Below are 25374 nucleotides of genomic sequence, written 5' to 3'. Positions count from 1 at the left end.
ATATACAGATTTAACGCTATTCCAATAAAAATCTCAATGACATTCTTCAAATAAATAGAACAAATAATGATGAAATTCATATGCAACCACAAAAAAACATGAAAAGTCAAAGCTCTCCTGAAAAAAAAAAGAAGGGAATGGAGGTATCACACTTCCAAACATCAAGCTATACTACAAAGCCATAATAATTAAAACAGTTTGGTATTGGAACAAAAACAGACACACAGACCAATGGAACCAAATAGAGAGCCCAGAAATAAAACCACACTTATATGGACAACTTATATGGAGCAAAGAATATACAGTGGAGGGCCTCCCCGGTGGCGCAGCGGTTGAGCGCTGGGTTGCGAAGCTGCCCGCGGCCTCTACAGCACCGGTTTGATCCCCGGCTACTCCCCTGCCACTGGAGGAGGGTCCCACATGGTGCGCAGACCTCTCCTGCCGCCTGCTGCTCCCCTCAGCAGTGTACTTCGGTCCTTCTGCCTGCTCTGCTCCCCGCTCTGGCTCTGGTGAATTCTGTCACCCTCCTGCGCTTCTGACTGTACCCAGTGCTTGTATAAATAAATAAATAAATAAATCTTTAAAAAAAAAAAAAAAGAATATACAGTGGAACACAGTTTGTTCAATAAATGGTGCTGGGAAAACTGGACCAACACATGCAAAAAAATAAGACCTGCAACCACAAAATATATAGAAGAAGATATAGGTAAAACAGTGCAAGACATAACATCACAATAACATTTTTAAAGACTCATCACCCAAAGCAAAGAAAGTCAAGGAAAAGATAAACACTTGGGATTACATCAAACTGAAAAGCTTTGGCACAGCAAAAGAGACATTTACCAAAACAGAGAGACACCCACTGATTGGGAAAAAATCTTTGCACTCTAGATATACAAAGAACTCACACAGCTCAACAAAAACAAAATAAACAATCCAGTCAAAAAATGGGCAGAAGAACTTAAAAAACATTTCTCCAAAGAGGAAATGCAAATGGCCAACAGGCATATGAAAAAATGTTCAACATCCCTGATGATCAGGGAAATGCAAATTAAAACCACATTGAGATACCACCTTACACCAGTAAGAATGGCACATATAAAAAAACAAGCAACGATAAATGCTGGTGAGGATGTGGTTGAAAAAGGAACTCTCCTACATTGCTGGTAGGACTGCAAACTGGTCCAACCACTATGGAAAGCTGTCTGGAGGTTCCTTAGTCTACTAAAAATGGAGCTACCATACGACCCGGCAATTCCACTCCTAGGGATCTACCCAAAGGACACAAAAACATTGATTCAAAAGAATATCTGTACCCCTATGTTTATAGCAGCACTATTTATAATAGGTAAAACCTGGAAACAACCCAAATGCCAAAAATAGATGACTGGATCAAGAAGATGTGGCATATATACACAACGGAATATTATTCAGAAATCAAAAAATATAAACTCATGACATTTGCAGCAACGTGGATGGAACTAGAAGGAATTATGCTCAGTGAAATAAGCCATAAGGAAAAAGAAAAATAACGGATGGTTTTACTTATAGCAGGAATACAGGGGAACCAAATAAGACATCAATTTCCATACATCAAATGTATAAAAATAGTAACAGTACAAAACACAACAAAGCAAAAACAGACCATTATAAATCAGAGACATAATTCAGGGGGGAGGAGGGAGAGGGACTGGAGGGAGGAAGGGAAAAGAATGGGGACTGAGGTGACGGTGCATGGGTGCACTAGTGAAGGAAACTCTAAACTCTATGGGGACTACACCTGAGGGTGTGGGGGGAAGCAAATATTGTTTAAAAATGAAAAATGATGCAAAAAAATTAAAAAATTGATAAAAAAATCAAAATTTTAAAAAAATGGGCAAAAGAAGTAAATAGACATCTCTCCAAAGAAAACATTAGAATGGTCACATGCAAATTAAGATCTCAATGAGATACCATCACACATCTGTGAGGATGGTGCCTCAAATGCTGGCGAGGATGTGGAGAAAAGGGAACCCTTCTACACTGCTGGTAGGAATGCAAACTGGTCCAAGCCTATAGAAAGAAGCATGGAGGTATCTCAAAACATTAAACATGGGTCTGCCATTTGACCCTATAATTCCACTCCTAGGTATTTACCCCCAAAATTCAAAAACACTAATTTGAAAGGAAACATTCACTCCCATGTTTATTGCAGCACAGTTTACTGTAGCTACACTATGGAAACAACCCAAATGCCCCAGAAAAGATGAGTGGACTTAAAGTTTTCAAAGTTAATCTGTGGTACTAGTTAAAAAGAATTGAACCTTACACCCATATTATCAGCAGCATTATTCATAATAGCTAAGTGTTGGAAGCAACCCAAGTACCAAGTGTTCATTAATGGATGAAAAGCTAAACAAAATGTGGAATGTACATGCAATGGAACATTATTTCGCCTTAAAAAGGAAGAAATTCCTTTTTACATGTACACAATGGAATACTACTCAGCGATAAAAAAGATCAACTCATGCCATTTGTGGCAACCTGGATACAGCGTGAAAGGATAATGCCAAGTGAAATAAGTCAGGAGAATGATGAAAACCGGATGGTGTCACTAATATGTAGAAAATAAAGTAACTAAATAGACAGTCAGATAAAGATAAGCTGAAAAACTAACCCTTCATAGCTGACTACAGAAGTGAGAAACCAATGGCAGAGGGGTCAGGGGGAGGTAAAGAACAGGGTGAAAAGGAGGCATAATGTTCTGTGGTAGTGGGGTACAAGTGAGTTGGTGGTGGGTACACTATGGTGGTAATATCTAATGGGGATACCCTAATGTTACCTCAGTTAAAAATAAATAAACTTAAAACAAAAAAAAATAAAGCACCAGTAAACCAGGAAAACAAAAGAACGTCCTCAACCTGACAAAAGAATTGTATAAAAAAATACAGTTAGCATATTACAAGGGACTGGGAAAAATCCTTTGATTTAGACTTTTGGACTGATTTTATATTGTAAATTTGAATTACTTTCTTTTTCTGATAAAGGTAATATCTAATTCAGTATATCTTTGTTATAAACATTATATAAAAATAGATATGTATAAGTTTATTCAACTTTTGATTATCTTCTATTCAAAATGACAAGCTAAAACAGATTTATTAATATATCTTTAATTTAAAAATTCTCATTGCAATAAATGTTAAAGATACAGAAAAATGGAAAGTAAAATCCAGAACTACTAGATATGCTAGCAGTTCTTTTAGATGTTTACCACATACATACTCAGTGTGGTGGTTGTTTAATGAGAATAAGATCATGTGTGTGCTGTTCTGCATGTTTGTTTGTTATTTTTCCATTAAAAATATTTTGTGGGGCCTCCCTGGTGGCCTAGAGGTTAAGTCTCACTGCCACAGCCTGAGTCCAATGCCCAACCAGGGAACTAACCCACATATGGAGGAGCAGACCTCTCTTGTCTTGCCAGCTGCTCCCTTAATAGTGTATTTCAGTAAATCCACCAGTTTTGCTCCACACTCTGCCTCTGGTGAATCTTCTCACCCCTACGCCTCTGGCCTACACCCTAGTTCTTCTACAGAAAAAAAAAAAGCTGCAAAAGAATATTTTTTGGCTATATCTCCATTTCTGTATATAACAATTTACCCTATTATTTTTGGTAAGCCTTTAGTTTGGTGTGTTTTAGTGTGTAAATTAAAGTATTCAAGCTATAAAACTTAGTTTTCTTATTGTTTCTTCCTTGTTTTAGCTATCTATCTATAAAAACTAACTGCTGCAATCCAAAGTATTTTATACTGAAATGAAGGTAGATTTCATTGTTTATTAAAGGATATCTGATCCAAACTAAAAGCAAGTAAAATGAAATATATGGCAAGGAGTTTATATACTGAACAGTTTAATTCAGAACATTTCAAACCACATTATTTTTTAAATGTACTACATTTCCACCCTCATTATAGTGTGGTATAAAACATCCCTAGAAACCTCTTTTCCTGGCAGATAAATCAGAGAAAAAATATCATGGTATAAGCTGAAAAATGAGGCCAAACCCTATAAATCCCTTAATACTATTCATAAACTCTTTGACTACATATTTAGTAGATTCAGTTATTTTTCAAAGGAAAAAGCAATCCAACATTACAGGGTTTATTTTGTAATTGCCTAAAAAAGTATTTTCCTAGAAGGAAAAATAAAACCTTTATTTTTTAAGTATCCTAGACTACCCAGCTGTACAGAATTAATATCTTTTAGGCAGATCAAGTTAATTGTTAAAATAAAAAGGGAAATTTTAAAGAAATCTAATAGAAATAATACACTTGAATTTAGACACACGTAGAAATATTCTCTATATAAGCCAAAATATAGAAAAAAAATCCAGCCTAAGACCTTCAAAGTTAGCAAGAGTTATATTTTCGAAGTGCTAACATAAGCAGCTACCACTGACTGATTAGTTTTCCACTACCCAGATTATTCAGCTGTGTTTCTGTTCATCCCTTTGATTCAGGCATAGACTTAATATTTTTTTTACATTCAATTACTTCAAATCACATGTAAGGGTTGTATAGAATAAAATTAAATCTTCTGAAACTTAAACCCTAGATAATCACTGCAGACCATTTCTACTAAGGTTAAAAATAATATAACAAAGGAATAGTAATTATGGTTTATGAACTCATTTATTCTCCAACTTCTTCAAATAAATGTGCTCTAAATAATTAAATTTATTTATTATATAAACAGTATTAGATGTATATTATCTGCCTGTCATTAGAACCACTTTTAAACCTTCTTCAGTTTCTTTCTTGAGTACTACAAAGTAACTTTTTTAAATCTGTCTTTACTTAATTCTTAATTTTTAAATTCTTAATTTTTAATTCTTAATTTTTAATCTCTCTTTACTTAAATCTTAAAATTTCTCCTTTGAGTACCTTTAAAAGAAGCACCATATTGATTACATTTCCTTGCGATAAGAGACAAGTATATGAATTTTGTACTTATTTGAGTAATTCCATTTTGAAGCATGTTCATCTGTCTTTTCCTTTTTTGTTCTTTGCCCCTCTTTTTCTCAGTTTTTATATTTAGGTCCCTTGTCTTCATTACTTATCTTCAGCCATTTCCTGCTGAAGCAAGATGTGGGGAAAGCAAAGAGGAAATGGGTTGATTTGAAAACTTCTCTAGGGAATAGTGCCTGAAACAGCCTCTCATCAAACTGCTTCCCGCTTTCTTTTTCATCCTGGGTATCTAACTGCAACCTTCAAGTGGCATCTTAAGATGCAGTTGCTCACTAGAGGTTCCTACTGCCTGTTTTTCCTGCCTGCAGGGAGGTGTCCTTGGGCTGGAAAGCTGGGTCAAGGATACTAGAAATGGCTTGCATCTGATGATTCTATTTCAGCTCTCCCCTTTCTGTTATTCTGAGATTCTGTCATATTTATAGTTCTTACAAGGAGTTCTCTCCCATAAAATACTGGATAGCCTTCAAGATACTGACATACTCTTAAATAATTAGAGGATTCTCTCTGTCCCAATGACTTCTTAAGAACTGCATGTGTTCATCACTTCTTTGGGTGTTGTAGAATTTTTTTAAAGTGTCTTGTAATCTATTTTTCATTTTCTTATTTGCTTCTGTTGAGTTAGATGAAGGGGACTATTCTGTCATCTTTAAATAAGAGTTTCTATGACCAAGATGTTTTAAGTCTATATCTAGACTGTTAGGAATGGGTAATAGTATACTCATAGCATGAACTGAAATTAAACTTTGCAATGAGGGCCTCCTTGGTGGTGCAGGAGGTTGAGTGCAGCGCTGTGAAGCTATCCACAGCCTCTGCAGTGCAGGTTCGATTCTGGCCGCCTCCAGTGAGATTCCCACGTGGCGTGGCAGACCTCTCCTGTCTCGCCTGCTGCTCCCCTCAGCAGTGTATTTCAGTCAGTCTGCCTGTTCTGTCCCCTGCTCTCTCTCTGGTGAATCCTCTCATCCCTCACCCACACCTCTGGCCTGTACCCCAGCTCTTTCATGCATAAATAAATCAATCTTTAAAAAAGAAAAGAAAAGCAGGTAGTGGGCCTCCCTGGTGGCACAAGAGGTTAAGACAGCACTGTGAAGCTATCTACATCCACTGCAGCACAAGCTCCATCCCCGCCAGGGAGCTACCCACATGGCACAGCAGACCTCTCCTGTCTTGCCTGCTGCTCCCCTCAGCAGTGTATTTCAGTCAGTCAGCCTGTTCTGTTCGCCGCTCTGTCTCTGGTGAATCCTTTCACCCTCCCGCACATCTGGCCTATACCCGGGTTCTTGTATAAATAAATCTTAAAAAAAAAAAAAAATTGCAATGATCTGGTGAACTTGACCAATCTGTACAGCGAACATAAATTTGTTTTGGTTCTCAAAGGGTCAGAGAAAACAAACATTAAAACCAATCCTTGAAAGTTTATCAAAGATCTGAGGCATCCAGAGTGGAAGAGGGATGGATGAGAAGCAGGGCGGAAGCACAATGGACCATGGTGAAGGACTATGGTGCTTTTGTGGTGGGAAAGATACTGTAACCACATGTGAAGTGAGAAATTCTATACTGTCAAAAAATTAACAAGGACGTAAAGCAATGGTCTGTCATTTAAAAAAAAAATTAAAGGCCTCCCTGGTGGCGCAGCAGTTCAGCGCTGGTTTGCGAAGCTGCCCGCAGCCTCTGCAGTGCTGGTTCTATCCTGGTGAGGGTCCCACATGGCGTGCAGACCTCTCCTGTAGCCCGCTGCTCCCCTCAGCAGTGTATTTTGTCAGTCTGCTTGTTCTGCTCCCCACTCTGGCTCTGGTGAATTCTCTCCCCTCCCGCGCTTCTGACTGTACCCAGTGCTTATAAAAATAAATATATAAATCTTTAAAAAAAATAAAAATTTAAAATTTAAAAAAAAATTTAAACTTTAATTTAAATAATAAAAATGAAATAATATGTCTTGGTTCTAACTTTCTTTAAGAAGGACCAAATCTCCCTTTTAGCATTATATAAATGGTTTGGGAATAACTTTGTAATTGGGTATCTTATTCTCAGTCTATAACTGAGCAACTGTCTATGCCTGCCTAGTAGCAACAGAGATTCAACTTCAAAACTCATTTCATGTCAATTAGCATAAAATAATTCTGTATTTCTGTATGACTGAAAAGAACAGGCACTGGCTTTTGCTTTGCAGGGACTGATTTCAAGTCTGTACTGCTATTTCTTCATTCAAGTCCTTGTCCTGTGCCCTACTAGGGCCTGACTCTGTCATAGATGTCTGAACTCCTGTGCCTCATTCTCACGGTGCTGGGAATGGACTGGAGGTTCAGACTGGTCTATTAGTACTTTCGATAAGCCGAAGATGGATTTTTTAAAACTTTTTTTGTGTGTATAAAAGAACTGAGGTATAGGCTAGAGGTGTGAGTGGAGTGAGAGGATTCACCAGAGACAGAGTAGGGAGCAGAACAGTGGATTTACTAAAGTACAATGCTGAGGGCAGCAGCAGGAGAGACAGGAGAGGTCTGCTGTGCCATATAGGTTAGCTCCCTAGCAGGGGATTGACCTCAGGCTGTGGCAGTGATAGCGCCAAGATTTAATCCCTAGGCCACCAGGGAGGCCTCTGAAGATGGAATTTAATGAACAAATTTCTTCTGACATATTTTCAGTCTTGAAGTGTTTGAAGTAGCTTAAAGACCTACCTTCTAGATATCAAATAACATGAATTATTATGTGGATTTCATTTAAATATTATTAAAAAATCTAAGCATACATTTCAACTTTGAAAATCTGGAGACCCAAAGTTAAGTATTAATCTTAAAATAGCCATCTAAATATTAAACTCTGAAGAGTCTGCTAAGGTTAAAAAAATAAAAAACTGTTAGAAAATATTACAACATAAGTATGTGGCAGTTTACAGCATATTTAAAGTCTGTAAATATTCTTGGAAAAGTGCTTAATGACACTTTTTAAACCTTTTATTTACTCGTTTTATGATAGCTTAAATTGTAAGGCATGAATTAGTTAAGTATGTTATGGCTAACTTCAATGTATAATAAATGCACAATAATGTACACAATGTATGATAAAATAGAAGAGAGCACTAGACTGAATGTGGATTAAAATTAGGCACAAGAGGTAGAACTCTCAGTATGAAAGAAATCAAGAATCTTTATGACTGACCTCACAGCACCCAGGAATGGTAACCTTTCTGACTTAACCCCCCAAAAACATCATAGCAACAGTTAAAAACCAAAAAAAAATAAAATAAAATAAAAAAATCTTAATTTTCTGCCAGCCCTGATTTTTGGTTTATTACAAAATCATTTTTAATTGCCTTTTAAGCCACAGATAAGGTAATTCTGTAATTGCATCAGCTATAGGTTAATGTTCAGAACTTCAGTAATGTCTTTCCTTGGATAATATATGAACCATATTTTAGAATCGATATTAAGCTATTTATAGTTGTCCAGGAAGCTGAAATTTATTTTTAACTTTATAAAAATTTTCAGTTGTACTATTAAAAAAAAAGATCACTATTACAAACAAAATTTGACATGTATGTATCCTGTTTTATTATGTTATTTTTTCATATCCTATTTCTTCCAAGTTAATTTGGCAATAGTAGTTAGGAAATAGTCTAGAAATTTAAAGGGAAAAATGAAATCACAGTAAGATGTAGTCTTAAAATAGCCTGAACTGAGGATTATTATTTAATTGAGAACTTTCAGGCTATGCCATGATTTTGAAATAAAGCAGAACATTTTAAACTGGCTTTTCCAGACATTTTAACTATGTGGCAAACTTAATTTTGCTCCTGTTGCTATATTAAACCATTAGGTTTTTAAGCAAGCAAATCCTAAAGCTTATCTTTTTGCATAAGCAAAATCAAATAAGCTTTCAGACATTACTAAAACTAGAGGACATTCAGAAATTTGAAATCCGGTCAGACATTTTTAGTAACTAGGCCTATGACAAAACATGTAGGTGAAAAAGCTAATTACAAAGACAGAAGATCTTGGTTTAGGGTTTTTCTAAACCAGACCTATTCCTATAAAATAATGTTTTTGAAAGTATTTGAACTTAATCTCACTTATCAATTCAAAAGACACTGAGCTTCTATTGCAGGTTAGGCATTGTTCTAGGTCTCTCAGAGACATTAATTTCTGCCCGAATGGAGCTTACATTCTGCTGGAGTAGAGTAAAAACAATAAACACCATAAATAATCTGTATTTTGGAAAGTGATAAATAAAAAGTATTATTCTAGTAAGTCCAAGCAGTATTAATATAGAGCTACATATTATTCTATCTTTAATAGCAACCCATGTTATATAATTATATGGTAATCTTTGCCTAAACTAGGAAATACATAGAATAGTAATTACCATGTAACATCTAGTATATTATATTTTCTATAGACCAATTATTGTTTTATTAGGAACTCTGTATGATTTTACTGGTAATCATATCAAAAATAGAGAATTTTACTATCTATACTAAACAAGATTAAAAACTATATTTATCACAATCTTCATATTTACTTCTGACTTGTGATAGATATTAGTCCAAAAGATAACACTTTTGTCAAAAATTATTCTAAGTACAAAGCTGACAAAGTTTTTACATGAAATTAATAAAGTTGCTAATCTGTTGGGTCATATGGTCATCCTTTGGGTATTGCTATAGTTTTGATTTGAAAAGAATTTAGACAGACCATTTTTAAAAATATTAACCTTTTTATAAAATTACAAAAGTAAAATACCTTAGTGACCACTGTCAGGAATATATTTATCAAATTATGCAGACTTTTATTTCTCCATGAACTGAGGCAATGTAAATGCTCTCCAAACTACATTTGACATTTGAGTTTTACTTTTTTAAAGATTTATTTATTTATGCATACAAGAACTGGAGTGGGGTGTAGGCCAAAGGTGTGGGGGTGGGGGGTAAAAGGATTCACCAGAGACAGAGTAGGGAGCAGAACAAGCAGATCTACTGAAATACACTGCTGAGGGGAGCAGCAGACAGGAGAGGTCTGCTATGCCATGTGGATCAACTCCCTGGCTGGGGATTGAACTTATGCCACAGTTGCTGGTGATAGCTTGATACTACTGAGACTTTAATCCCCCACCATTAAGGAGGCCCAGACATTTGAGTTTTAGGACAGTGGACTGGTTTTCTGCAATACCCCATTTATATGGGCACGGGAGATAATACCCCTGCCTTTGATATTGGTCAGTTACATCAATCATATCTAATTTTGCATATGATTTAATTATAGCAAACCTATCTCCATGTCTCAAATATAAGTGATCATTTTTGTGAATAATACAAGAATAATTTTCCTATGATCATACTGCCACTTCAGAGCTCAGAGTTGTTCCCAAGTTCTAAAGATGGGTTTAGTACACATGATATTAGAGAGTAACCAAAAAAGGGTAAGCATCATGGTGGTTGAAAATAAATTAATTTTCCAGCAAGCATATAACAGTCTGCATCTGCTTGTGTTGGTATACACTGTTGTACATCCTCAGGGTCCCAGCCTAGCCCTGATAAATAAATTACATGTCAGGATATAACTGGGCCCATTCAAATGACTGCCTGGAGACAAGATTGTAACCAATTTGGTTGACATTCTGAAATAACTACAGGGATGGACAGAGTTCATACTGACTTGGAAGATATGACTAATAACAATATAGGACAGCTATTCTCCCTGCTACCTAAGCTTAGGTTCTTATTACCTAAATGAGATTAGGAGAGAGTAAGAGAATGCTTTCTCATAATAGGGAAAATGTGGTGCCACCAGGATAAAGACATGGAGTAGCTCATCCCCTGATTGTGTTACACATTTTAATTGTATTTCTAAAATATTCCCTATATTTCATATTATTTCTCTTCTCTTTTATGTCAAGAATTGAACTATTTATTATAGGGGATAAATAAAAGCCATCCCGTCATGATTGCTAATAACAACAAGGCCCTTGTTGGAAATGGTATTGGCATAAAGGCTGTTATCCACAGTGTCAGACTCTCCATGGGAGGTGAAAGGAGACCTGACACGTGGGTGCACCTGTGTGGAGAGGTAGACAGCTGACTCACCTTGGCAAGCTCCAGTGCGGATGTTGGGGATGAAGCCCCGTCGGCAGGGCTGAGGCTGGGCTGGACACATCTCACAGGGATGACCCCAAGCCCGTCCAATGGTGGCACAGCACAGAGTCTTCGTACAGACAATGCCTGTCAGCTGGCCTTGGCACATCTGGTTGTTGACCTGAGTGAAACATGGGCCTGTCCTGTAATCTGGAATGTGAAAGAAAATGGAAAGACAGCTGTTACAATCACACACCAGTCTTGCACCCATGCCTCCAAATGCATAAAACAGAGACTATTTCTTTTGACCAAAGTGTCTAAAGACACAAGGCATTTCATTTAGAAAATTAATAATTTTTCAATCACAAGAAGTGCATTAGGAGACTTCAGTAGATTTGACACTAGACATTGTAAATGGGTGGCTCAGGAGCTGTGTCTGGGACACAGATGTGTTTTCTTGGCTCGCAGAGTTTAAAAGAATTTAAATTAGTAGCCAACACTTTTAAATTTGGAAAATTTGCATGAATTTGTATTTCTGGATTTTCTTGAAAAGTTGAACATTCTGACCATGTTACATGGCACTGGTGGAATGAGCTTGACTTCCAGGACCATAGTCCCAGCTACCCACTACTCCCGACTGTCATCACTCATTGATATTTCCCATCAGCACATGCAAGATATCTGTTTTAATGCCTGATTAGGAGGATGACAGCTCAGAAAGTCAAAACAGAACCAATATATGCAGCACTATATGCAATATGTAAAACATGGAAACAACCCAAATGCCCAAAAATAGATGACTGGATAAAGAAGATGTGTTATATATACACAATGGAATACTATTCAGTAATCAAAAAAGATAAACTCATGCCATTTGCAGTAACATGGATGGAACTAGAAGGAATTATGCTCAGTGAAATATGCCAGAAGGAAAAAGAAAAAATATTGATGGGATTTCACTTACAGGAGGAATACAGGGGAGCCAAATAAGACATCAGTGTAAAAAAATAACAATACAAAACACAGCAAAACAAAAACAGACAATTATAAATTAGAGACATCCTGCAGGGGAAAAGGAGGGAGAGGGATCAGAGGGAGGGAGGGAGGAGCACAGGGGACTGAGGTGATGGTGCATGTGTGCATTAGGGAAGGAAACTCTATGCGGCGGTGGGGGGGAGCAAATATTATTTAAAAATGAACAATGATGTAAAAAATAAAAAAATAAACTTATTAAATATCATAATAAAAAATAGAACCAATAAAGATATATTCCTTCCATATCATTGATTTATGGATGTGGGGAGTCTAGATTGCCTATGAATATTTCATTCTAGCAATTTGATTTGTTTCCGTGACAGTGTGTTTAGTTCTAAGCAAATATTGCTGTATTTGGTTTGCTACAATCCTGTTGAGGGTTTTTACATCTCTGTTCATCAGAATACTGACCTATCTTACCTTTCAAAATGAGGTTAGAAGTGTTTCATTGCTCTTTATTTTTCTAAAGCAACCAATCAGTAATACAGTGCTACTAGAGTCCCTTGTCATGGATTGTTTCTAGGTAGTTATTTCTCAGGTAATTTGTATGATCTTTGCTCTCTGCAAGGTGATGATACCATTGTTCAGCACCACCAAAATGATACAAACTTTAACAAATGCTGTCACATATGATTTATGGGCAGATACTTCTATGAATATTAAGGACAATTGATTTTGGTCCTTTCATCTCAAATGTGGTACATGGGCCAGCAACATATGTATCTCTCGGGAGCTGGTAGGAAATGCAGGCTCAGACCCTATCTTCAACTCACTTAACCAGAATCTGCATTTCAGTAAGATGATCAGGAGATCTACACACACCATAAAGCTTAAGAACACCGATCTAGATTCTAGACAAGTCAACCTGAAAGCTGATCCTAGGCATTTCTACTCTATCCCTCCTTCCTGCCACAATAAATTTCATTGAACTTTTTACATCATCAGTATACATTCTTTCAAGTGGAACGAAATCATTAACTAGGTTTTAGTTTGACTTTTGTTGTTGAGGTTTGAGATACAGGAGAAATCAGAAAAAGGGAAATTTCCTGAAGACTAGCCAATTCAGTGACTCATATTTGTTATAAAATTACAACAGAGGGCCTCCCCGGTGGAGCAGCGGTTGAGCCCGCAGCCTCTGCAGTGCTGGTTCGATCCCCGGCCGCCGGCGAGAGTCCCACATAGCGCGCAGACCTCTCCTGTCACGCCTGCTGCTCCCCTCAGCAGTGTATTTCGTCAGTCTGTCGTTCTGCTCCCTGCTCTGGCTCTGGTGAATTCTCTCACCCTCCCACTTCTGACTGTACCCAGTGCTTGTATAAATAAATTAAAAAAAAATTACAACAGAAATATGTGAAAGCTCTCCCCCACCCACAGTGATTATATGCATATTCTTAGGAATGTAAGATGACAGTCAGAATTTCCTGATAAGCCCTATATGTAAATGATTTAATTCCATTTCAACAGGGAAGCCAGAAGTTTTGCAAGAAGTTCTTGTAAATTTTTGCAATAATAAAACCACCTTTCATTCAAAGGAGGAAGAGTCAATAATGATGGTAAAACTTTTAAGAAACACTTATGGAGAAAATCAAACTTGGATATAATTTAACATTAAATTCATTAAATTACATCTTATGGCCTCCCTGGTGGTGCAAGAGACAAAGTTTCAGCACTATGAAGCTATTGGCAGCCACTGCAGCACAAGTTTGATCTGTGGCTAAGGAGCTAAATCACATGGTGCAGCAGACCTCTCCTGTCTTGCCCACTGCTCTCCTCAGCAACGTATTTCAGCCAGTCTGCCTGTTCTGCTCCCCACTCTGTCTCTGGTGAATCTTCTCACCTCCCCACAACTCTGGTCTATACCTTAGTTCTTAGATGCATAAATAAAATAAATCAATAAAAAATTATATCTTAGATAGGTATGACATCTTAGATATGTATGACAAAATATGTAATGACAAAAATAAAACTTAAAACCACATTTCTATTTTCTTAGTGAAGAATGAGGTTTTCTCATATAAAGGAAAATAATATTTTTATTATTTTTTAAATATTTATTTGTTTATGCATACAAGAGCAGGGGTACAGGCCAGAGGTGTGGGGAGGTGAGAGGATTCACCAGAGACAGAGCAGGGAACAGAACAAGCAGATCGACCAAAGTACACTGCTGAGGGGAGCAGCAGGCGAGTCAGGAGAGGTCTGCTGCACTATGTGGGTTGCTCCCTGGCAGGCCGGGGATCGAACTCGTGCTGCAGTGGCTGCCCACAGCTACAGAGACTGCGTCTTAACCCCCTTGAGCCACCAGGGAGGCCCGGAAAATAATATTTTAAAAGTTCAACATAAAGAAACAAAATCTATAATAGGTAACTTTTTTAGCAAGGTGGTCTAGCGTCTCGTTACTTTACAGCTCACTTTCACCAAAAACAGTTCATTTTAATCTCTTGCGTAAAACAACAGAGGTGCTGGCCACAAATCACATTTTCGAAAAAGACAATCTTTATAGGATAGGTGTAGATATATCAACCTTGTAAATAAGCACACTTATTTGTGTGCTTATTTGTATCACAAATTGAGTCAAAATTTTTTTTAACCCTATCATCCTCAGACACCACACCATCTTGCCATTTTAAATAAATATTAGACTCATAATTAATTATATCAAATTGAATCAAGAGGGGGAAAAGTCTATTTTTTGCAAAAATTATACAATAGTTTTGGTAGATTCATGCATATATACCTATGATCACTTTCCCTACATATTTAGGATTCTCAACGAGAAGTCTGCTTGTATTGCCTTTCTCAAAACCCCCATTCTTAAATAAACCAGCCTATCAGGAATTTCATTCCTTCTAACTACACCACTCTCTTAAAATTATGCTCTTAGTCTGTTTTCTTTGAGGAAGAGTAGACTATCTGGACAAAGATAGCTATTTGTCCTCTGGATAAATAGTTGGAAGCTCTACTTAAGCCAATCCCAAATCCCTGCTTGAGAATCGAGTTTACCATTCTTTATTTCTTTTGCCTACATGTCTCTCCTTACAAATCATTCTAATTTAATTCTTATAGCATTACATTTTGCTTTCTAGTTGGCCGCTGATTATTTTAAAATGAAAACTTATAATGCTGCATACTTACTAAAGAAATACTAACATGGGGAATATGAACAAATGCCAAATACTGAAAAGGGATTTAAAATTCCTGATCAGGGCCTCCCCGGTGGCGCAGCGGTTGAGCAATGGGTTGCGAAGCTGCCCGCAGCCTCTGCGGCGCCGGTTCGATCCCCGGCTGCTCCTCGGCCACCAGAGGAGGGTCCCACATGGTGCGCAGACCTCTCCTGCCGCCCGCTGCTCCCCTCAGCAGTGTACTTCGGTCCTTCTGCCTGCTCTGCTCCCCGCTCTGGCTCTGGTGAATTCTTTCACCCTCCCGCTCTTCTGACTGTGCCCAGTGCATGTATAAACAAAAAACAAACAAATAAATAAACAAATAAATAGAACATGCCTCTATAAAAAAAAAAAATTCCTGATCATATTAAAACATTCTGCCCCAAACTTTACTTGCATTTTTATTCTGGGCAAGTCTTAAAAGATCTTAAATGTATTCTCTTCATGAAGATTTCATGATGGGTAAAATATCACTGTATACCATGCTAACCATTCACTATTAAGGATATGCTTGCAGTGTTGTAGCAAAGAACAAAAGGAGAGAACTGCTATTCACTAAATATTCTGGAGTCGGGGCCTCCCTGGTGGCGCAGGGGTTAAAGACAGCGCTATCAATCTATTGCCAACCACTGCAGCACTAGTTCGATCCCCAGCTGGCCAGGGAGCTAACCCACATGGTGTATAGTAGACCTCTCCTGCCTCGCCCGTTGCTCCCCTCAGCAATGTATTTCAGTAGATCTGCCTGTTCTGCTCCCCACTCTCTCTCTGGTGAATCCTCTGACTCCCCACACCTCTGGCTTACACCCCGGTTTTTGTATGCATAAATAAATAAATCTTTAAAAAAATAGTAAATAAATAAATATACTGGAGTCAGTAGATTGGAAACAGACATTTTTCTCATTACCTTATGACCCAGAAAATTTTGTTTAAAATTAACAAAATACACAAAACAAAAATATTGTTTTGATTTTCTTTTTTTTTCTTTTTAGATTTATTTATTTATTTATACAAGCACTGGGTACCGTCAGAAGCGCGGGAGGGTGAGAGAATTCACCAGAGCCAGAGCGGGGAGCAGAGCAGGCAGAAGGACCGAAGTACACTGCTGAGGGGAGCAGCGGGCGGCAGGAGAGGTCTGTGCGCCATATGCGGGACCCTTCTCCGGTGGCCGGGGAGCTGTCAGGGATTGAAACGGCGCCGCAGAGGCTGCGGGCAGCTTCGCAACCCAGCGCTCAACTGCTGCGCCACCGGGAGGCCCTGTTTTGATTTTCTAGAAACTAAGTGAAAACTAGCATGTTACTGTTAATTTGTATTGCACAATTTTACTTTTGTTCATATAAGAAATTGGTACAATTAGCAAATTTATAAAAAAATCTGGCAACTTGGTACTTTTTTAATCAAATAACTTCATTAAGGTTTAATTCATATGACATAAGTAGACAGGTCTTTTTTATATATATATATAAATAAAAAATTTTAGTAAATTTATCAAATTGTATAACCATTACTATAATTCAGTTTTAGAACATCTGCATCAAACCAAAAACTTTGATCCTTTTTCATAGCTAACTAGTAATTCACTACATGAATATCACCACTTCTGCTAACCAATCTGAATTATACAGTGAACATATATTTAATATTTTAAGAAAGTGCCAAACTATTTTTCAAAATAGTGCCACCATTTTATGTAATTAATAAAGGTTCCAATTTCTCCATGTCCTTGCCAATATTTCATTTTGTTTTACTACAACTTATGTTGTCATTTTACTTTAAATAAATACAAATCAATGTGTTTGGAAATTTCACAAGTCCTTTTAATATAACTGGGATGATAAACAGTAACTAGAAAACCAAGTTCAGCATGATTGTTGTATAGGCGACCAGACAACATTTGGAGAGGTTTCTGGAAGCTAAAAAAGAAAGTGATGTGACGGGGCACTTGACATTGAAAGAGAGGGTTTTTGTTATTTTTGGGTTTTTTGGTTTATTTTTATATATTTTTTTGTTTTGTGTTGTGTAAGAGACAGGCACTTCCAAAAGTCAATGGGAATGATCTAGTTGAAACGGAGGGTTTATGCTTACCAAAAAAAAAATAATTATACCTACCATAAGATTCTTGAGGAGTCATGGTAAGAGTGAAACCAGGATTTGTGTGGAAGAGTTAATCCTTAGAAAGGGAAAAAAAGCACTTTTTTTGTATTGTAACCCAAGGGGAGAATGGCAGGATGTAGGCATAGTTATATAGTAAAAGGAAATAAGCAATGTCCACTCCAATACTTTCTATTTTCCTTGTGAAACTAGGGACAAAGGTTTTCAGCAGGAGTTGGCTGGGATATCAGATCTTTAAGGCTTCTTCAGATGGTATTGTGGACACTGAAAAAGCTAACCTGAAAACCCAGCAGGTTCCCAGATGAAATGCAGGCGCTCTCTCTCTCTCTCTCTCTCTCTCTCTCTCTCTCTCTCTCTCTGTTGTTCTGATTTTGGTTTTTTCTTTTTCTAGCAATTCTAGACTCACTCAGAGATTAGGGTTCATTAAGGGTTAAGGCTTATCTGTCAAAAATGAAAAACTCCAGAATGGCACAAGAGTTAAGGGTACAGTTACACATACTTTGAAAATAAAGGCTCTTGAATTAACATGGGATGAGATGGAAAGTAAGACAGGAATGCACTGGCAGATTAAAAAATGGGAAAAAGGAAAAAGAAGCAAGTTCAATGGACTAGATCCACACAAGACCCTACATAGGGAGGAAAATTAATCACACCACCAATATATCAGCTACTCATGCATCTGTAACGCATTCAATTGTCAGAAGAATGCATCTGCAGTTGCATAGACTAGACACTGCAGTAACTTGGGAAACTATCCACGTAACTGTAACATAAATGTCATACCCAGGAATTGTGAAATCTGAGACCAATTACTGTAAGGCAAGTCAAATAATACTACAAGATATGCAGAATTCCATCCATTCCCACTTTTGTATATGAAGAATTGCCTGATGCTAATAAGTATATGAAACCATGTGGGATTTCCCATTAAATTGCACAATCTTTGGGATTAGGCAAGCAGATATTTCCATTCTCAGGCTGAAGAAAAGCAACATGTAATCAAGCAATCACCTGTGTGTGAGCTGAGACACAAAGGAGTACAATGAAGAACGGTGGAATGTGTGTAACTCGAGTCTAATGAGCCTGGCTCTGGGACCATCTCCTCTGAGTAATGGGGTTTCTGACAGAGCAATTATAAACATGGTTTAGTGCATCCTGTTAGAGCTGTGACTGAAAACCCAGTCAGTGTGCCAGCTAAAATCTGTGATCATAGATATAATTGGAGCATGCAGAGAAGGCAACCCCCAAAATTATATGAGATGATATAATAGTTTCCTTAGTTTCAATAAAATTTGCCCTGAATATTTGCAAATCCAGACTTCATGCCAGGTCTAAATACTCAGAGTTAAATAAACTCAAATGACTAGGATAGTAATTGACTTCCTTGATAGAAGAATATCTGTCAACCTCAGGGAATTTTAGAAGTACAGAAACGTTTAAAAGAATCAAAGCCATTAATTAATAATTTAGCTTTAAGGAATCTGTGCAAAATTATGTAGCTGCAATTTTAACAAAATTTGTTGTATTCTATTATATTACTGGTAACCACAATTTAAACGAATAATTTAGACTCGTGATTTTAAAGTTAAAATATGACTATGCTTGTATAAAGAACTAGATCATTAACTGAACTTCAGGTCTTTATAAATTTATGCTTATAAGTTTGAATACTCATATCTTCAGTTTTTAATTAGATTTATACTCTGAGTAATTCAACAGTTTTCTTTAAAGTTGCACAACTGAAGTACTTAAGAAATGTATTAGAAATTAAAGTACTTAAGAAGGGTATTGAATGTATTCAATATATAAAAACAGTTTAAATGGTATGGAGGTGTTTCATTAAGTATAAACGGGGAGCCAAATATTATTTAAAGGTCTCTTAAAGTGACTACTAAAATATGCTAGATTTATTAATAGATTAGTAATACTTATAAGTTGAATTTAAGAGCTCTAGGAATATATACTAGTGAATTGAAAGCATATTCGTACACCCATGTTTATAGAAACATTATTAACGATATCCAAAAGGTGGACATAACCCAAGTATATATTGGCAGATTTGCAAATTTTTAAAAATCTGTATACAGGGGAATACTATCCATCCTTAAAAAGGAAGGGGGGAAAAAACTGTACAATTCCACTCAAGAGAAGTACCTAGAGCAGTGAATTTCATAGACACAGAAAGTACAGCTGTACTGCCAGCTGGAGAGAGAGTGGAACAGGGAGTTGGTGTTTAATAGGTACAGTTTCAGTTGTACAAAGTGAAGAATTCTGTGGATAGATGGTGGTGATATTAACAGTCTTGTGAATGAACTGAAATGCCACTGACCTGTACACTTAATGGTTAAAATGGAAAATTTTGGCGTCTTTTTCCACAATTAAAAAACAATTTTAACAACCTCAAGAAATACATAAGGTTTTGATATTATGTTTACATAAAGCAAACCTAAATTTCTAACACCTAAATAAACTTTCAGTCTTTTCTTATACAGGATTGTCACTGAGAGCATTGAATCGCTTCCCGGAAACACAGACAACTTGCCCAGTGATGGATATTTATGCTGTTTACTATTGGTTACAAGTACATACTCTGCTGCATACTTATTGACTAGGTTCTTTGGCAAGTTTTCCTGTACATTTCTAGTATGGGAATTCCTGGATCACATGTCCAATACTAAAAAAAAAAGCCAATTATTATCTGAATAGATTTTACCAGTTTGCACTTTCAACACTAGTGCAAATGAAAGGCGGCTTCCTCACATCCTGTCTCCAACACTGAGTGGAGGCAAATGGTTTAATTTTTATTCATTTAGTGAGTGAAAAACAGTATCTTCTTGAATTGTGATAGCAATCACTGTACATATTTACTGAAAGTCAACAGAAGAAAATCCTGTGGCAAGAACTTTATAGTGACACTTTTTATTAAAAAAATCTTTTATCCTGAGATGCTAAAAACGTATTTTTGCATTTTTACAAACGAAAATATTAAATCACTGGTAGAGAATCAAAGTGCTAGAATAAATATGAAGCTGAGATTCAACTTGGCTATTTACCTCCCTCCAAAGCACTATACCACAAAGGCTGTGATTATTAAACCCTAGACTCATAATGTCACATTCTCAGCTTTTGATATTTTTGTCCACCCTGTCAATGCCAAGAATATCTCCTAACTCCCAATGAGCAAGCCAGTCTTGCTTTGCTTCTGATTTCTACTAAAAATGAGTCTTCATCTAGTCATGCCACAAAAGGAGGAAATTCTCTCTCTATACATTGAGAGAAACATTAAAGCCTTTGCTATTGCAAATAGGAGCAATTACTTTAATCACCATAGTTGCACTGCATTTTGTTTCTAATATAATACCATTATTTAATATTCCAGGAGAAGAACACCATTCACCAGTCTCTCAAAGCACAAGACTGCTGCTGACATCAAAGGGCTCTTAAAGAATGAGACAGGAAAGATAATTAGGTGCTGGCCAATGATACAAACAAAATTGCTATGCTTGATGGCATGTTTCATAAGGATGAAGGCTATCAAGACATGGTCCTAAAATTCATGGTCTATGGACTTAAAAATAAACTGTCCCAAGAACAAAATCAATTAACTACCTTTAAGGATAATAACAACAACAACATAATGCTGAAGATTAAAAATAGTAAGATTCTTTAAGCAGAAGGATATTGTCACTTTTGTAGAAGGAAGTTAAAGAAACAAAATTTTTTGTCATGAGTTACAAGGGGACCAAGCATTTTAAATGACAAGGCACATCAACAAAGAACCAAATTTATAGTATTAGAAAAAAATCCTATAGTAATGTTAAGTAGACTAGTGTTAAGAGTAGGAATTTCAGGAAAAAGAAGTATATATTCATAAACATTTTCCCACCGCCAATGAGGTCAGAAATAATAAACAGAAACCAAGAATGGAACAGATCAAACATCTCTCTTTATCCAAACACAATGAGACTGGATTACAGTGGTGGGGATAAAATGTTAGACACAATCTGCAGATAGTTTTTAATATAATAATATGAATTTGATGTACTATTTTCTCATTGAGAATTCTGTCAAAAATCAGCTCCTCCTGGGACATGTAGGCAGTATATTGCTGAGTTAATCTAACCTAATAAATCATACTCTTCTCAGCAAACATGATGACTGTTAAGATGGTGGGGGGAACCCTGTCTATGAGTCTGTTCTGACTAAGAACTCCCACTATAACATCTAACTAGAGGGAGTGGGATTTTTCCTGAGGGGAGAGAAAATGCCATATGACTGATTCGTGACTGGGCTTTCAATTACTTGGAAGTTTTAGGGAAATGTTGAAGTGCAAGTAAGACCATAGATGGTAATATTCTACTAAGAGAACACAGGTTGCATTCAGCAATAGATCCATTTGACTTGCAAGGGGAAGGCTCTGCCTCTGTGACCTATTGCTTGAAGAACACAGCAGGATTGACAGACCCTGTTGGTACTGGCAGTCCAGATTGGTGTCCACACTGACAAAATGAATTACTACTGGCTCTTTGGTTGAAGCTTTATTTCTGTTCTTTATACATAAGCACTAGGAGAGATTCATGAGCAAAGAGGTCTCCCTGTGTTTCTTAGAAGAGAGGTTACAGTACTATGATACCAGTTCAAGACAATAAAAATGCTGTATCTTACACAGTGTGCAAATTTATAACTACTGTAGAGCCCAAGTAGCCTGACTGATACTGGTGCTGAGGAAATTTGCTTTAGGAATAGAGAAAAACAAATTATAAGACTAAAGTCTTTCTTTGGTTCAGGAAAGTAAACCCTTTCAATATTCAGACTCAACAGAAGAACCAAAAAATAAACGGTTACCTCTTCAAGATAAGCACATCGGATAAAAGAAACAGCTGTAACACAAAGCAAAATTTCTAAGAAGCTAATATCATAAGGAAAGGATGTAACTTAGAGTACAGACTAGATACCAGAATGTGAGTAACATGAACTTTGAAAGTTTTTTTTTAAAAAATAGAGAATAAAGAAATAATAGAAAGTATCCAAAGTTATTTAAACAGCTTAAATAGGGCCTCCCTGGTGTCACAAGGGGTTAAGACACAACCTATGAAGCTATCCACAGCCACTGCGGCACAAATTCTATCCCCAGCCAGGGAGATACTCACATGGCGTGGCAGAGCTCTCCTGACTCACTCACTGCTCCCCTCAGCAGTGTAGTTCAGTCAGTCTGCCTGTTCTGTTCCCCACTCTGACTCTGGTGAATCCTCTCACCCTCTACACCTTTGGCCGTACCCCAGTTCTTGTATGCATAAATAAATAAATCTTTTTTTTAAAAAGCAGCTTAAATAACCTAAATTAAAAGTACATGTTCTGATTAAAATTGCTCATGGTGTCCTAGACAGAATAAAAAAAAAAAGATATGCCTCCAAAAAGTCTCATTTATCACTGAATCTTGGAACTCAAAAATTAAGAGAAAGAAGAGGCTAGCTGCGAGAAGATGAAATATCCTCACATTTGTTCTCATTTGTAGTAAGGAGAGTTAAATACATTGAATAACATTTACAGATTATTAATTTATATATTTTTAAAAATTTATTTATTTACATATACAAGAACTGGGGTACGGCCAGAGATGCAGGGGGTGAGAGGATTCACCAGAGACAGAGTGGGGAACAGAACAGGCAGACTGACTGAAATACACTGCTGAGGGGAGCAGCAGGAGAGACAGGAAAAGTCTGCTTCGCCATGTGGTTTCTCCCTGGCTGGCCGGGGATGGAATTTGTGCTGCAGAAGCTGCAGATTGCTTCATAGTGCAGTGCTTAACCCCTTGTGCCACCAAGGAGGCCAGATTATTAATTTATAATTTTTGAAAAGGGATTCTTGTAATAGAAGTATCATATAATTAGAATGAAAATTACAGCCTGAAACAATGTCAGGTATTGAGGAGGGAGAGGTATTTGCCATAATAAGGGATTGGAAAATAATTACTCCTGAGGCCTCAATGTTGTATTGGGATATGTGAACAAGCAAAATATCTTGGAGTGAAAGAAACAGATATTACTTCAGTACTGCACAGAAGCTGCAAGAGAGGAAAAGAAGTTTTGATATAATAGTGAAAAATAAGATAATCACCAGTTTGATTACAATCATAGACTTAGTTTCTTATTGAAGGAAAAAGGGCATTGGGAATAAACGAGTGAAATACAACTGATTCAGCCAAAAATGAATAACAAACATTAAAAGAGAAAAACCACAACTTATGACATATACATAAAGTAAAATGGTGGGAATAAACCAAATATATTGAAATCACAGTAAGGGTGAGTAGTCCTAGTTTTTAATCCAATAAATCATTGTAGATGTTGATCAGAAAAATAAAATTCGGCTCTATTCTGTCTGTAAGAGAAAATGATCAAAATGAAATGACAGAGTGGAAAACAGAAAGACAAAGAGAAACCAGGGAAAATATAAATGAAATAAAGTAGGAGCAGCAACAATCAGTAGAATCCCAGACAGAGTAAGGTTCAAGGACAAAAAAGAATACTAATAAAGTTTAAAAATTATAATTCATGGGCCTCCCTTGTGACCTATGGGTTAAGTTTACTCAGCACTATCACTGCTAAGACTTCAGTTCAATCTCTGGCCAGGGAGCAAACCCACATGTGGTGCAGCAGACCTCTCCTATCTCGCCTGCCTCTCCCCTTAGCAATGTATTTCAGTAAATCCACCTGTTGTGCTCCCCACTCTGTCTCTGGTGAATCCTCTCATCTCTCATCCCTCTGGTCTACACCCCAGCTCTTCTATTACCAAAAAAAATTAAATTAAAAAATCATAATTCATTAAAAGGATATAAGATTTATACTCCAAAAACTATACAATGAAACTATACAATGAAATAAGCAAGAACTTCTATAAACACCAGGAAAGCTTAAAGTTATGAGATCTTTCTAAATTTGACAGAGAAAGTAGATTAAAAAAAGATAAGTATACAATCAAAAGGCAAGTTGTAGTAGTCAGATTTATAATTTTATGACATGTAAACAGAGAATGTATTAATTTGCTTTTACTAGACAGTTAATAAATTATATTTACATTTAATGAAGGGATCCACATCATTTATTAATTTCTTATTTTTAACCCACACTATTATTTCAGTGAGATCTAAGCGCTTACAGTGAGATCTAAGATCTAGTGTACAAGTCTGAAACTTTCCACATTCCTCTGCACAGGATTTTAAGTAATTTGACTGATGACATTCACCAGAAACGAATACTTTCTGTCGTCTTATTGAAAGGGTCATAATTAACTTTTTAAGCCACAGAATCTGTGACATGAAACTGAGTATTGTAGAGAAAGAAATTTTACCAGTTATAAAATTTTACACGAATGTGGTTTGTGATAATCTGTAGCTGTGCTGTCCAAAACAGTAGCCACTAGCCACATGTGGCTTTCTGAATTTAAACATTAAATTTAAATTAAATTAAATAAACATTCAGATCATCAGTCATACTAGCCACATGTCAAGTGCTCAAGAGCCACATGTGGTTAGTGGCTACCACACTGGCAGCACCAAGAACATTTCTATCACCCAGAAAGTTCTACATATGCACATTGGAGTGGCTGCCTCCCAACACCACAGGAAAATGGACAAGATGACAGGTGCTGAGGCTACTGTTCTTTAAGAGGTTATGTTTGAAACTATAAATCATTCCAATCCTTTCTTAGTGCCTACTATGAAGTCAGTGCAGTGCATTTAAGGATTTTTTTGTATAATATAATTATTTGATTAGCACAAAGCGCTTTCCTTTACAGATGATAGTAGGCTTAGATAGGTCAAATAAAATTGCCCAAGGTCCCACAGTTGGTGCATAACAGAACCATCATGTGAGTGAGAAATATATCGGACATCAATACCCAGGTTCTTAATCACTCTCCTCTGCTACCTACTGGTAACATTGATCATCATGTTGAGGGTTAGGAGTGGTTTCGGTGTTTGATAAGTGGTTGTTGCTCTGCCTTAAGA

General features: G+C 36.7%; 1 protein-coding gene across 3 annotated transcripts in view; it reads right to left on the bottom strand.

The window, feature by feature from the left end:
* Positions 1-25374, bottom strand: part of FBN2 (fibrillin 2) — a 277965-nt gene that overhangs the window by 170907 nt on the left and 81684 nt on the right. For all 3 annotated transcript variants that reach the window (XM_037509420.2, XM_037509419.2, XM_054694452.1), the window contains exon 6: positions 11080-11277. In XM_037509420.2, the coding sequence (XP_037365317.1) occupies positions 11080-11277 (198 nt within the window). The remainder of the gene's footprint in view (positions 1-11079; positions 11278-25374) is intronic.

This window comes from Talpa occidentalis, unplaced genomic scaffold (assembly GCF_014898055.3).
Source record: "Talpa occidentalis isolate TD23 unplaced genomic scaffold, MPIMG_talOcc4v2.1 talOcc4.13, whole genome shotgun sequence".
Taxonomy (NCBI): Eukaryota; Metazoa; Chordata; class Mammalia; order Eulipotyphla; family Talpidae; genus Talpa; species Talpa occidentalis.
The sequence above is the reverse complement of the archived record's forward strand: the minus strand, read 5'-3'. Positions and strand labels throughout refer to the sequence as shown.